The 15,129-nt window shown below is 48.3% G+C and overlaps 1 protein-coding gene across 4 annotated transcripts in view; it reads right to left on the reverse strand.

Moving 5' to 3' along the window:
- Positions 1 to 15,129, reverse strand: part of LOC142488353 (uncharacterized) — a 148,567-nt gene that overhangs the window by 95,953 nt on the left and 37,485 nt on the right. Inside the window, exon 4 of one of the 4 annotated variants that reach the window (XM_075588773.1) lies at positions 7,777 to 9,279. The exons of the other annotated variants lie outside the window; for them this stretch is intronic. Coding sequence (XP_075444888.1) covers positions 8,138 to 9,279 — 1,142 coding nt within the window. The 3' untranslated portion in view covers positions 7,777 to 8,137. Of the gene's footprint in view, positions 1 to 7,776; positions 9,280 to 15,129 lie in introns of those variants that run through there. 4 annotated transcript variants of the gene reach the window in all.

A 15,129-nucleotide genomic window follows, 5' to 3' on the forward strand; every position in this document is an offset into this window, starting at 1 on the left:
GCAGATAAGTGAGGCAGAGAAAGCAGTGCAGTCAGGCCTGTGTCCAATAAGGGACAGGGGCGGGCTCTTGTTGTATCTGTCTTAATGATCTGCATTTCCTGTATTGAGTCAGTTGCTCCTACCCTGAGAGGAGCTGAGTCTTACCTAACCGAGCTGTCAGGGACCTGATAGGCTTGAGGCCCTCCCTCTGGGAGAGGCTGGTAGACTGTTCCCACTACTCTGATAGGGGGTAGTGGAAGAGCTAGGCCTGCTTCCAGAGCCCTGACTGGGAGTGAAAGGCCAGGGTCATTCTGAGGGAGAACTCCTGAGAAGTACTGCTGTGACTGTCTATGCTGTACAGTGTGCTGCAGAAGAAATAAAGTGTTCCTGATTATAAAGAAGCTGTTGTGAGACTGGAATCTCTCATCCCTGAGTGGGCCGTTCTATTCCAGGGATTCCAACCCATATCCTGCAATAGATGGAGGCACTGTCACCGTGAGTATGTACTGGGTATGTCCCCAGAAGCCTGTCCTGACCTTCCCCATAATACCATCAAGCGGGAGACTCAGGAGTCCTGTAAGCCAGCTAGTGCGCCACACTATTATGCCTTGTAACCAGAGTAGCATTTCCCCTAGGAGACCCTATTTGCGATTGGGTGGGGGAATACCCGTTACAGTACATTACAATGTATATTATCTGTAATGTTGTCGACTGCAAGACAGGATACGAACCCACACGGCAGAGGTAGGGAGTAGTACACCGACCTTGGCCTGGGATCTGAAGCCTGCGATGCAGGTGTAGTCATGTCCAATTCTGGGGTCGAGGCAGGCGGCAGGCAGGGATAGTCAAGTCCAAGCAGAAGTAAAACACAAGCAGGCAATCACTGAGGCAAAGGCAGAGCTCAAACAGAACCAGGTACAGAGTACTTTGCACAAGCAACGTCAGGGAGCAACTGCCTGCTATTTAAAGGCCAGAAGAAGATGCTGGCAATGAGGGATAGAGAGAAGCTGACTTCCTGTCAGGAAATGAGGGGCAGGAATTGCCAGGAAGCAATATGGTCATGGTAGTTTCAGTGAGGGTGTGTGGTCACTTCCTGTGGGCAGCCATCTTAGGTATCCAGACAGATCCCTTATAATTATCTATATACAGTCTTCATAAAAATGGGTCACTTAGTTAAAGACAAGGTCAGGGAGGTAGGTGCACTCAGGTAGTTCCAGTGTCTGGGTTAGGTTTGCCTAGGGGGGAGCGGAGTGCAGGTGGGCTGCAGGGAGGTAAGCAGCAGGAGTCATCAGCAGGGGCTGAGGTGCTGGGCCTATGGGGAGGCTAGGCAGGGAGACACCGTGGAGCAGGGGGAGATAGGAGGTAAGTGGGGTGTCAGGCATCTGGCAGAAACTAGGGATGGGCTAGGTAGGCAGGAGGTCCCTTGTTTTCACTGGCCAGGAGTGACCTCCCTGACAGATTCCCCAGGGTTCCCAGAGGTGGGGCTGTGGGTAGGTAGGCAACCAGGAGCAGTAGCCAGGGCTAGGGGGGTACAGCAGAGGGTTCTGTCCCCAGGGCAGCCTAGGGTAGCTACAGGAGGAAGGGTAGCACAGTGGAGGGGAGAGGAGTGATGCTGGCCCTAGCAGCAGTGGCAGTAGCAGGTGCTTGTTTCCTGGCCTTCAGTTTGGAGAGGGCAGGGGCAAAGCACCTGGGTACCAGGGACCCCAGTACAGGATACTGGGAGATTGCCTTGTCCCAGGGGGCACAGGAGAGGGTAGGAGTCAGCACCCCAGGTGGTTTCTGGGTTCCAGATAGGATGCCACTCAGGGTGAGGACTGCCCTAGAGCCAGGGAGGAGAGTCAAGGGTATAGCGGAGCAGCTACAAGCGGGCACAGGGCCAGGGCAGGTAGGGTCCCTACAGGATAGTGACATAGCTCTTTCCCAGACTTGGTTGACAGGAAAGCGACGGTCTGTGCTTGATAGCTGGTCTCTCACTGATGCAGAGACATGCCAGTCTCTGGGCAGAATGCAGTCTGGTCTGCAGAGATGCCCCTTCACCATGGACTTGGTTCACCAGGCACGGGGTGGGGGGCAGAAGGAGGCAAAGGAGAATGCCCGGCGGCCACGGTGGAGCCCTGCTCAGCAGGATCTGGACTTCATTATTCACTGTGGCCAGGACAATGCCGGAGGACAATTTTGCCAGGCCAGCCCCTCAGGACTTATTGAGTGCTTCAAGGACGCCAGTGGCGTCCCAGTGCTAGGGAAGGCAGCTGGGGCGCCAGGCACCCATTGAGCAGTGGAGGTGTCAAGAGAGAGGGGATTTGGCCCAGGATTAAAGGGGTTACACCCCATTTGGCCACCCTCTACTCTCACCTGAGAAGCAAGGGGTTAACTGGACTGGGGTCCAGTAATGTGTTTTTGCCTTGCTTCAGCCATCCAACTGTTTATTCCCCTGTATAAATGTATTGTTTCTGTGCCAGTGTCTGCACCACACACACACTGGGGCTTAAGGGGTTAATGAGCTGCAGTTGTCTTTTCAGAAATATCTGGGCTTCAACAGGCTGGATTGAAGTTGGGTATGAAAAGTACAGAGGGGGTTTGATGTATGTTAACAGATCTTGCTGGTAGAGACAGCTAGGCCCATGTCTGGGGCATTGGGTGTGAAATCTAGCACCTGTGACAAATGTTCTCTACACAGGAGTCCCTGCTTCAAAGGATTTAATGACCAGGGGTTATGGGGGCCAGGAGTGAGGTTACCCAAGGAGATATCAGAATGAGTGACCTTATTAAATATAAGAATACCATGAGATGTCCTCAGCTGAACGTGCTAAAAATTACATATGTGTATCCGGGGGACCGAGCCGCAAATAACGAACACAGACACATGATGTCTAGCAGGTCCTAAGAGACAGATATTAATATCTCTCTTAATTTTAGTATTACACATTTAGTCTTATTGGGAGCGTCATGCGTGCCGGAATGTATTATTATGTTTCGCGTGCCAGTAAGTACAACTGAACTAAAGTTATGAAGTTATTTAGATAGGAAAAGCAGTTTTTTAAACGTCCTTGGGTGGGAGGAGTTTTACTCTGTGGAAAACTGTCAACCTCACCACTGATTTATGAAAGGGGCTGGGTTTAGGTTGTGTTCAATGGGAAATAATTGTATAAGAATCAGGCTCAGCCTATGGCTATTGTCCTTCATGCCTTTTGTGATTTTCAAGATTGCTGTATGAACTGCTAGTTACGATTTCTGACTATTTCATCATTCCCAACTTTAAGTAAGTGCATATTTTGTCTGTTATTTGTATATCTCGTGTGTTCACCTTTTTCAAGGAATAAATTATATTTTATCATATCTAAGCCTCGTTCAGTTCAACCCAGTTATATTTGGTGTGTATTATTAATAGCCTGTTACAAAGCCACCGTCACACTAACCTCTCTAGTTCTCATCTCTAGTTCCTAGTTCCTGAGTATCCTGAGGCCTGCTACTAGTCTTCACATAGAGGCCCGTGTTTCCTGCTTCCGGAGGCCTGCTGCAAGTTCCACGCAGAGGCCTGTTCCTGACTCCTGTGCTGAAGCGTTGTTAGCCAGCACTGGTACCTGCTGCATTCTCCCCTAGTAGAGGTTACCCTTCGTTTCCTGAGGCCTGCTGCTATTCTCCATGCAGAGGCCTGCTTTGGACTTCTGTGCTGAAGCGTTGGTTTCCCCGACGCTGCCCCGCGATGTACTTCGGTCAGCCTGCTGTCTCCCCCTGCTGAGATCGGCATCATGGGCCGAGCCTGCTCCTCGCACAGAGGCCACTCCCGCGCTCACGCTGCTAAGCTGAAGCGGGGAACTCCTGACTGCCTGTTGCCGAACTCCTGCTTGAATAACGACGATGCTGCCTTCTCCAATCCTGACCGTGGTATGTATGACTATTAACTGCGCACTCCGGATCAGTCTGCGCAGACTAAGGTCGGTGATTATATAACCCCACCTCAGCCCTGCGGTCCGGTCCCGGTTTGTGGCGAGCACAATCGTAACGGACAGGTGAAGTGGTTATCACCTAGTTGTGAGACCTGGTTCTGCATATTCAAGGGGTGTCATAGCCTCTTTGATCAGCATATGGCCTCATCTCTGGTGTTACATATCCACATGGGACGGGAAGTGTAGGACAGCTCAAAGGAGTTTAATTATTCCTTCCTTGCCTACACTTAGCAAATGGGGCTTTGATATGCTGAGGTCTGCTCTGCCTTATCACATATAGCAGAACAATATACAAGGTCTAACATATAACTTCTGGTGGAGGAATATGTTACAAAATGCATGTGCAACCTTGTCTATATGTGTACAATTATCTCTCCAAAAATTAGCTGGCTAGCTTGTTCACCCATTGAGATAGGATTTATATGTTACAACATTGTATCAGATACAAACTGGAATCCTATCTTTTTAATGCCTAGCCTCTGTGGCTTTTAACCCAGGAAACTCCGAGTAGCTGCAATATCTGACTCTGCAACCTGGGGCCAAAAATGTGAGGGAAGGGAACACGGGATTATACATACAGTATAGTTAACCCCTTCCCTCCCGACATGATTTACACACATATAATAATACAATAAAGGCTTGCAAGGGGTTGCAACCTTATTCTGGGATAAAAACAGATGTAGTGAGAAAATGCAGGTTATTACCCAATACACATTAACCCCTCGTATCCCGATCATGATTTCAGGGCTGCCAGCTAGGGGGTGACCCCTTTATTCAGGCTTGGCATAGCCTCCCATCTTGACAGCAGCCCTCTGCCTCTGTGGCCTGTGCCTCTCGCATGTGTGTGTCTCTTTCAGCTTGGTCTCCCTCTGCCAGTATAGTCGTGCATTGGGAGCCCCCTAAGACGCGGGTACATTTTTGCGCCGTGGGAAGTTTAGATTTGGCTGCCATCCTGAGTTTGTGCTGCAGATCTTGGATGTTTTCTTTTTTCCGTTGGAAACTTGCTTAAGTTTGATTATTCGTGTGAGGGTCTCTGGAGCTCCCTCTCTAGGCTTCCATCTCTGTCAACGTTCGGGAGGGGTCTCGGCTTCCAATTTTTTTTTTAAGGATGTGACATCTTAAGGGATGGAAGCCTATGCTACCTGATTGTCTGACTTCCCTCCCTTTAAGATGACATCACAATCTTTAAACAAAAAAAATGGGGGAGGCGCATGCGTGACTGGAGCGGAGATGGCTGCTTAGTATAGGAGCTCTGCTACCCGCCGGCATAAAATTAAATAATTAACACAAAGCGAGAACGAAAATATACACAAAATAAACATTAGACAACATGGGAATATATAGCAATGAACACCAGGCTGCAAAAAAACAAAGAAAAAGGCAGATTTAAGAACATATTTTTCAAATACCAACATGGCGGGAGCAGGAGGAGAAGCGGAGCTGTCGGACACCGACTCCGAAATAGCGGAGGGCTTGGAGGAGCAAACAGTCAGCAAAAAAGATCTTATACAGCTCTTGACGGATCTTAAGAAGTTCTTTCGAGGAGAGGTGGAGACCCTAAGAAAGGACATGCTGAATATTGGGGTGCGCAGCAATGCTCTGGAGGAAAAGATGGAGACCAACACTAAAGAGTAGAGAGGCTAATATAAGAATAGGGGCACTGGAGAAGAGAGTGGTGGATCTGGAGGGAAAACAAGGAGGATAGTGAAAACCGCGACTGTCGTAATAACATCAGAATCCGGGGGATCCCGGAAGAAATACAAGATACCGAGGAATTTATAAACCGCTGGATGAGCTCCCTGCCACCGGACAAAACCGAAGCAGAGCTGGGGATGGATAGATGTCACCGGCCCCTACCTAATAACCCTCCTTAAGATGTGATCCACTGCCTTCACTATCACAGGGTAAAAGAGGAGTTATGCAGAATTACAAGGGCGGCCCCCAACGTGACCTTTGAGGGAATTAAAATGTCCATATATCAAGATATCTCCCCCATTACCCTCAATAGGCGCAGAGCTTTATAACCCGTGTCTAAAATACTTCGAGACAAAGGCATCAAATACCGGTGGACCTTTCCATTCGGTCTTCTAGTGTTGAAAAATGGCCGCTCTCACCTAATTAAACACCTCTCCAAAGGGCCTAACTTCCTTAAGAAACTGGGAATCCAGGATACATTTGCTGGCATGGAGGCCCCAGAGGAGCATCCTTCGTTGGAGGCAGAGTGGCAGATAGTGAGCAGCCCTGCCACCAAGAGGAAGGAGAAGGCGGGAGACGGAGGAGCGCAGAGCAATTAAGCCTTAAAGGGGCCTTCACCTAAAGTTTATTGTAAAAAGTTCAAAGTTTATTAAAAGGGCAACACCCTGGTTGGAGTACCTGAGAAGCGGTAGCTGGGCTGTCCTGGCTCGGCCCCGGCTGAGAAAAGATGATGGAGGGTCCCCTAAAATAGAAAAAGGGAAAGAAAAAGGTCAGTGCGGGTCAAAACGGCAGAACAAGGCAAACCGCATAAAGGACAAAAAAGTTTGCGCAGGAAAATGGCGGAGGACAACTGTCGCGAAGCTGGGGAGCTCAGGAGTGTACCGCCCACAACGAGGACAGCACAGGCACGCCCACGCTGAGGTCATCAGCAGAAGCTCAGCAAAGTGCTGGTACAGCTGGATGACGTCCTAGGCACATCTACTGAAGAAAACCCCAGAAGAGACGGCCACATTGCAGCAGGGGGAGGGTCTGTAACTAGAGAAGCAGGGGATCCCTGAGGCTGAAATGAATACAGTTCAGCTCCGGAGACCCCCTGCTTCAAAACTGTGTTTTTCAAATAAAAGCCACGCGATCGCCTCTTAGAGGCGCGCAGGTAGAGTGACTGATTCAGTCTCACTCTGTGCGCGTCTGTTACAGACAGATGTAGGGACCCCATCAGTCTTAATTCCATGGCCCATTACAGCCTGCTATGGACTGTCCCACGGAGGGTTTTACACTTTGCATACTGCTCCGTCCCATTCCCCCAGCTGATAAGATAGAAAAGACTGCATCGGTATGTGTTTCAACTTGGTTCCATAGACACGCATGTGCAGAATTCAATGACATACGTGTTTCAACCACACACGTACTGTACCACAAATATAATTCGCGCCGTACATTACTGTATTTATTCATGATTTTTAATATAGAATATTCTCCCTTTACATGTGAAGAGCCAGCCAGCCTGAAGATGCAGAAAGACTGCACCGTTGGAATAACAGTGAAGAAATATGTATTATTGTATTCTTCATAAAGTCAATTACCTGATGAAAGGTCCACATGGGACCTCAAACTGTTTTTCCACTGTTCTTGGCTGCACATTAAATGGAGAACGTTATTATGAACTTGTGAGTAGAGCTCTACTTTGTATCTCTGCCTTAGGAGACCTACACTTTGAAGAAATTGTATGTCTATGTTGTGTTGGCTGCACATCTGTAACTGTTTCCCCGCACTTTGGAATTGGGTTACATTTCAATAGCATTACATGCAGCATGATATCATATCGGATCATGCGAAAATGAACAAGAATAAAGGAAGGTTACGTTGCATTTCGATTTTAAAGACACACTAGCGCATAATAGAATTTCTGATCGGTATTGCTACCAATGCTAAAACGCCTTTGTCCCGGCAACGTCATATTCGCGTGTCACCCGCGAGCAGCTGTAAGTGGGACAGCAGCTGATCCCTGTCTCTCTCCACCTGTCGATCAGCTGTTCATTCACTTTTACCAACGTAATTGTTCATATACTTGTAATAAATACTTTTATACTGATCTTTGGTGCGCTCTGTGTATCTTTTATATTTCAATAAAAAAAACAATTCTCAAACAACATGATACCAATACACTATTTTATTTTCAAACTCTATATCCCATAAAACAATCACAGTATTCTGTTTAAAAAGTCACTAGATATAAATTGATAAAAAAGAGTATCTTAAAATTGTACAATTGGTACTAGTGTTGATCCTACAGGGGTTTACAACAGGACTGACACTGGAAGAGAACAAAGAATAAGTGAGGCAATCTAGACTGACAGCAGCTGGTACAGAAGAAGACAAGAATCATGACAGAGGAGGAGAGTGGATTTTACCAGTTGTTTTTATTACACAATACCGTTATATTGGAAACCTCCTACTCTGAACAAGGAAGTGGTTTCTCACGTGTATGAATCCTGTGGTGGTTGATGAGGTAACCGTCACGATAAAAGCTTTGTGTGAATCATCTGGTGTGTGAGAAGTAATGCCTTAATACGAAATTGTTCCCCACACTCTGTACATGTGAAAGGTTTCTCCCCTGTGTGAATCCTGTGGTGTGTGAGGAGGGAGCTTTTAAAACGAAATTGTTCCCCACACTCTGTACATGTGAAATGTTTCTCCCCTGTGTGAATCCTGTGGTGTGTGAGGAGGGCTTTCTTAAGACGAAATTGTTCCCCACACTCTGTACATGTGAAAGGTTTCTCCCCTGTGTGAATCCTCTCGTGTTCACGGAGACGGGCCTTCACTGTAAAGCTGTAACCACACTCTGCACATGTGAAAGGCTTCACCCCTGTATGAGTCTTCTGGTGTTGACGGAGACTGCTTATATCACTGAATTGTTTCTCACACTCTGTACATGGGTAAGGTTTCTCCCCTGTGTGGATCCTTTGGTGTTTGAGGAGGTCGCCCTTTATTGAAAAGCTTTTCTCACACTCTGTACATGGGAATGGTTTTGTCTCTGTATGAATAATCTGGTGTTTGAGGAGGCGGACATTACTAACGTAATGTTTCCCACACACTGGACATGGGAATGGTTTTGCCTCTGTATGAATCATCTGGTGTTTGAGGAGGCTGTCCTTACTAATGAAATGTTTCCCACACTCTGTACATTGGAATGGTTTTGCCCCTGTGTGAATCCTCTCATGTCTGACAAGGCTGTTCTTCCGTGAATAACTTTTCCCACACTCTGTACATGTGAATGGTGTTACCCCTGTGTGAATCCCCTTATGTTCAATGAGGCCAATCTTCCTAGAGAAACATTTACCACACTCTCCACATTTGAAAGGTTTCTTCCCAGTATGAGTGTTCTGGTGTTTGAGGAGATATTCCTTACTGCTGAATTGTTTCCCACACTCTGTACATTTGAAATGTTTCTCCTTTTTATGAATATTCTCGTGTCTTAGGAGGCTCCACTTATTACTGAGTTGTTTCCCACACTCTGTACAAACAAAGGAATACTCTGCTGACACTAGGTCCAACGTGTGGCAGGAATCATTGGATTTTGGCACTTCAGGGCTACGAGGAATCAGATGGTTTCTGGACATATCAGAGCTCTCTCTGTGCTCCTCCTTCAGGAAGTTCTCTAACAGGAGTAAACAAAAAATATAGAACTGAAATTATTTATCTGTAAATCAAAATGACTGAAAGCAAAATACTAATAAAATAATTTGCAAAATGTACTTTATCACTGCTTAATTAACAATATTCACTTTTTAACCCATAGTTTTAAGGTTGTGGCCCCTTGATATCCAGTTTCCCCAATGACTTTGATGGAGGCCACCAAAGACCTGAAAGTTGTTTCTAGAAGCTCAGTGATTTAATTTTAAAACATATCATTTGTATTTATTACTGTATTGATTGCCTAAAGCAGGGGTCTGCAACCTTTCAATGAAGAGTAATTTTATAACAAAATCCTTTGTCCAAAATATTCAGAGAGCCGCAACACATGCATGAAAATTACACCCCAAACACACACATACATACTAATAGGTATATACTGTATAAGCATTAACATACGACAAACTTACTTTAATCAGAATAAGGGAAAATACAAAATATGTGGGGGGATAAAATGCATCTCAGAATGATAAGTCCCGTTAGGTTTTATTATTGTTTTTCCGTGCAAAACAGTGTCATTTTCAAATACACACATATACTAACCACCCCCACCTTCCCCCTCCCCCCCCAATTACATGCACACTACTACCTCCCCCAAATACACACACGCATACACTACTACCCCCCCAAAATACATGCACACTTTTGACACGCTGTGGGTCATAACCTGTCTATTTTGTCATTGGACCCTTGTTTGCAAGTGCAGTATTTGCAAAGCTTGCAAACAAGGGTCAAACAACAAAATAGACTTTTCATCACATGTAACAGGCGAACAATTTAAAACCAAGCACTTTATCAATTGCAAGAGTGACTACGTGGTCTATTTACTAAGCTGCCCCTGTGGACTACAGTATGTCGGCCGTACCAGCCGACCACTGAGGGTTCGTATATTGGAACATATTGGTAACATCCGACGACAGGTTATGACCCACAGCGTGTCAAAACATTTTTCACTACAGCATCAGGGGGACCCCTCAGGCCTGACATATAGAGCCATAGAACAGATTCCCCCCCTTTGGAGAGGGGGAGATAGACTTACAAAACTAGCAAGAAAGGAGACACTATGGATTTATAAACTAAAGACGCTAGCACCCCAAGGACTTAACATTGACATCGACATTGGGGCTTTTCTTGAATGAAACATGTATATTTAACACACTAATCACGTTTCTCTTCTTCTCTCCCTTCTTCTCTTCTTTCTCCCAATCCCCCTCCCGAATTTGGAACCAGTAACTTCGCAATTGGATGATTCAATTACATTCGCTTAACCGTACACAATTACATTATCTCTATGTTTACGTTCTCTATGTTCACATACTGTATGCACCAACGAGTATATGAAATCTATCTGCCTCTGCGTAGCACAGTTAACTTATCACACTGCTTTTGAGTGAGGGCCAATATGATCGTGGGGTCAAATCCCCAATGAAATACTAGAAACACACACTAAGAATTCAAGTACCCCACATTAATCAATTATTGAGCATCATTTTTAATTACTATTACTATTATTTTGAACATTATAAAAAGATTTTTTTTTTATCCCAAATCCAATTCCATACTGTGGCGGTAGGGAGGGTTTGGCCCGGGGTTAACGGGGTTACACCCCAAGGGCCCCCCTCTAACGTCGCCAGGGAGACAAGGGGTTAACTGGGCTGTGGCCCAGAAATGTGATTTTACCCTTGTTATAACCTGTAAATGTATTCTTCCCTGTTCCATTGTAATGTCTGGGTTAATCAGTACCTGCATAACACACACACTGGGTCATCAGGGGTTAATTGTGTAAGCCCAGTGGGCTAGTTAATGCGTTATCTGTGTATTCCCTTTGACTCATGGGCCTGCAACTGCCTATGTCAGAGTGTAAGTGATGTCTGGAACATGAGGGGAAAGGGGGGGAATATTTTAACCTGTCTTGCCTGCCAGCCAGGTATTCTGAGCCTTGGGGTACAGCCTCCGGGTCACCCCCCAAGTACACACATATTAAAAATATAACTTTGTCATAAGAGGGACATATATTTTTGATAAAGTGACTTTTTGCAGTTTTTGAAATACACAGGCAGAATGCTAATGGTGTGCTAATGTACCGGCAGAATGCCTGTCTTTGTAATGCGTAAGGAACCAAATGGTGCCTCATATGAGTATTCACGTGAGTATTCACTGGAAGTGTATATCAACAGAGAGGTGTGATACATCGCCCTGATCAATAGGTAACTGACCTAATTGGTTATACGAAAAGCCAAAAGCCCACTTCAAAAGGTTTTATTGATGGGGCCAGGGGGGGGGGCTACCCCCAACAGGATATCAAAAGTGAGTAACTTTATTAAATATAAGAATACTATGAGATGTCCTTGGCTGAACCGGCTAAGAATTACATAAGTGTATTGGCGGGGGGCAGCCGATCTTGGGGAGTCTAAACATTGAATATGTAACTGCTGCTAAATGCCAGATATTAATATCTCTATTAATGTTCATATTACAATGTAATGATGGGTCTCTCTACGAGCGTCAGGTGTCCCAGACTGCAGTAATATATCTCACCTGACTGTGTGTATTACGGAACAGAAGTTATGCAATGATTTGCAGTAAATATGAAATTTTGGTTGAAGTTCTGAGAAACTGCAGCCCCCCTGCTATGATAATGAGCAGGGAAGAGGATGCCTTTGTAAACGTGGTAACTCACATTTACACACCCAGGTTTCCTGCAGGAGTGAACATGACAAATGTCCACCCTGCTTCAAAGGGTTTATTGATGGGGGGGCTACCCCAAGCGGGAAGTCCCAAAATGAGCTTCAAAAGCTTCCAAGGGACATTTGGTAGCCGTCTCGGCACCTAAGGTTACAGATAGAGGGACAAACAGTTTATAAACTGCTGTCCACCCATATATTCTTTGTCTTCATTTTTGGTCGCCATGCAATGTCTTGGGCTGATTGCTGGATGAAACTGCCAGTTCAGATGGGACTGTTTTCATTATTTTCATCTTTTACGTAAGTGTCTATATTTTGCCTGTTATTGTATAATCTGTTGTGTTCACCTTTATCAAGGAATAAATTCTATTTATCATATCTAAGTCTCGTCCCAGTTCAAACCCAGGTATATATATATATTTATATATATAGTTTTTGGTGTAAATTACAGCCTGTCGCAAGCTCTCGTGACAGGCTTGTAATTAACTGGTGGCAGCGGCGGGATTGAACTGGACCTGGATTACAGTATTCTGCGGGGTACTGTGATCCAGTGGGAACTTGATGGTAATTGCAAGTTCCTGGGACTAAAGATATTGAACACACAGTGTACAACATATAACACAAGATATGGCACCTCCTCACTGTTCCCCTACTTGTGAGAAGCATTTCCTCCAGAACCAAAGTGCCGGCCATCCGTCTGACTGGAGCCGGGCACTGAGACCAGAGGAGTGCATCAAGTCGGCGCGGGGAGCAGCAGCCAGCAAGGCTGAGAGAGAGACAGCAATCGGTGAGCATGAAACCCGGCAGGCTGAGCAAAGATCCACTGCTGCAGCTGCTGTAACCATCACACCGCCCGGAGAGCAGGGAAGGGACCCAGCTCCGGGACGGCAGAGACTTGTGGAGGGAGCGGGTGGTCTTGCACCAGGAGAGGTATTGGCCGTTGCGGCGGCCAGTCCATTTTACCCAGAATTGCTGGCCCTGATGTTTGCACACGGAGAGATGTCCCCAGCAGAGCGGCTCGAGCAGCTGAAGCTGGCGATGATCCGACCCACTTATCCCCTTCCAGAGCCCGGCGCTCAAGCCTCTCCGCTCTGGACTCCGTTGCCCCTTGCTGGGGTTAGTCCACCGGCGGCGGAGAAGCTCTGGAATGAGCCCGGCGCTCAGGCAACTCCGCTCTGGACTCCGTTGCCCCTTGCTGGGGTTAGTCGACCGGCGGCGGAGAAGCTCTGGAATGAGCCCGGCGCTCAGGCAACTCCGCTCTGGACTCCGTTGCCCCTTGCTGGGGTTAGTCCACCGGTGGCGGAGAAGCACCGGCAGCTGCTGCGGCACTGCCAACAAATGGGCCACAATAATGCCCAGTGCCCTGACCGTGCGCGGTCAGGCGAAGAAGCCCCTCAGGGCCAATGCTCACGAGCTGCGGAAAAGATGACCCAGTTAGCGGCATCCTCTGATGGCTCCCGCCCAGCCAGGGCGACAACCCTCCTCGGGACGTCTCCTGGAGAACCTGGACGGGCTGCATCAGCAACAGTGGCGGAGAGCAGCGGCCATCCACCTGATCCCGGCGGAGAACCAGCGGCGGCGGCAGAGAAGACGCCGCCACTCCGGCATCCTGCCGGCGGCAGTTTTATTCGGGGGGAGGGACAGGGGTTGCGGGAGGGGGTTATTTTACCAAGTTTGCATGGAGCTGAGTTCCTCCACAAAGACCTGGGACCCTTGTCCTGCACCGTTTTACCTGTACCCAACCCGGGCGCTGTTGCGGCAGCGGCCCGGCGCTGCCCAGCCCAGATGGGGCCGGCGGCGGCCGCTCCAGTCCCCCTGCAATTGGGACCAACGAAGGCGGCGGTCTCTGCGGGGACCAGCAAGGTAAGCCAGACCAAGTCGCAGACTGACTCTGACTTATGTTTCCCTATGACTGTACCCTGTTGTTTCACTCTAGGGGTGACTGGGGGGTGGCAGGAGATAGGGGCACCAGGGGAGGGGAAGGAAGGGCAGCTGGTAGGGCAGTCAGGATTCCCCATTACCCTGGCGGGGCAGCAAGGGGACTCTCAGTTAAGAGCCCCACTGTTGCAGCCTTGCTCTGGGCTGGAGGTATCAGGGGTTGTGGCAAAGTTAGACCACCCCCGGATTACCTGCCAGCCAGGAGCTAAGGTGGGTGCATCTGCACCAGCAACCCTGAGCTCATCCCCGGTAATGGGGAGACAGTGTCAGGGAGATGGCCTCACTCAGGTGTCCCTAGGATCCAGGTTAGGATTAGTTAGGGAGAAACGGAGTGAGGGGAGGCTGCAGGTAGGTAGCCCGCATCAGTTACCAGGGGAGGGGAAGGAAGGGCAGCTTGTAGGGCCGCCAGGCTTCCCCATTACCTGGGCAGAGCAGCAAGGGGACTCTCAGTTAAGAGCCCCACTGTTGCAGCCTTGCTATGGGCTGGAGGTACCAGGGGTTGTGGCACAGTTAGACCACCCCCAGATTACCTGCCAGCCAGGAGCTAAGGTGGGTGCATCTGCACCAGCAACCCTGAGCTCACCTCTGGTAATGGGGGCACAGCTTCAGGGAGAGGGGCTAGCCCCGTTAGCACCCAGCTCTAGGGTAGGATTGCCTGGGAGAGGGTTGGGTGGGCCAGTGGGAACCGGGGAGGGAAGGCAGCGAGTGAGCCAGCCAGTTTTCCCCGTTACCCTGGCAAAGCCTCAGGGGGTGTCTCAGATCAGCAACCCCCTGTTACAGCCTTGCTATGGGCTGGAGGTACCAGGGGTTGTGGCACAGTTAGACCACCCCCAGATTACCTGCCAGCCAAGAGCTAAGGCGGTTGCATCTGGAGAGATGCCCCTGGGCTCATCCCCGGTAATGGGGAGACAGTGTCAGGGAGATGGCCTCACTCAGGTGTCCCTAGGGTCCAGGCTAGGATTAGCTAGGGAGAAGCGGAGTGAGGGGAGGCTGCAGGTAGGTAGCCCGCAGCAGATCTCAGTGAGAGAAGGAGGGCTAGTGGTAGCCAGGGAAGGAAAGCATCAGGTAGTGACGCTAGAGTTTCCCGTTACCCTGGCAGAGCCCCAGGGGGTTTCTCAGATCAGCAACCCCCTGTTGCAGCCTGGCTATGGGCTGGGGGTATCATGGGCAGTGGCCAGTTTTTGCCACCCCAG

This window comes from Ascaphus truei, chromosome 2 (assembly GCF_040206685.1).
Source record: "Ascaphus truei isolate aAscTru1 chromosome 2, aAscTru1.hap1, whole genome shotgun sequence".
Taxonomy (NCBI): Eukaryota; Metazoa; Chordata; class Amphibia; order Anura; family Ascaphidae; genus Ascaphus; species Ascaphus truei.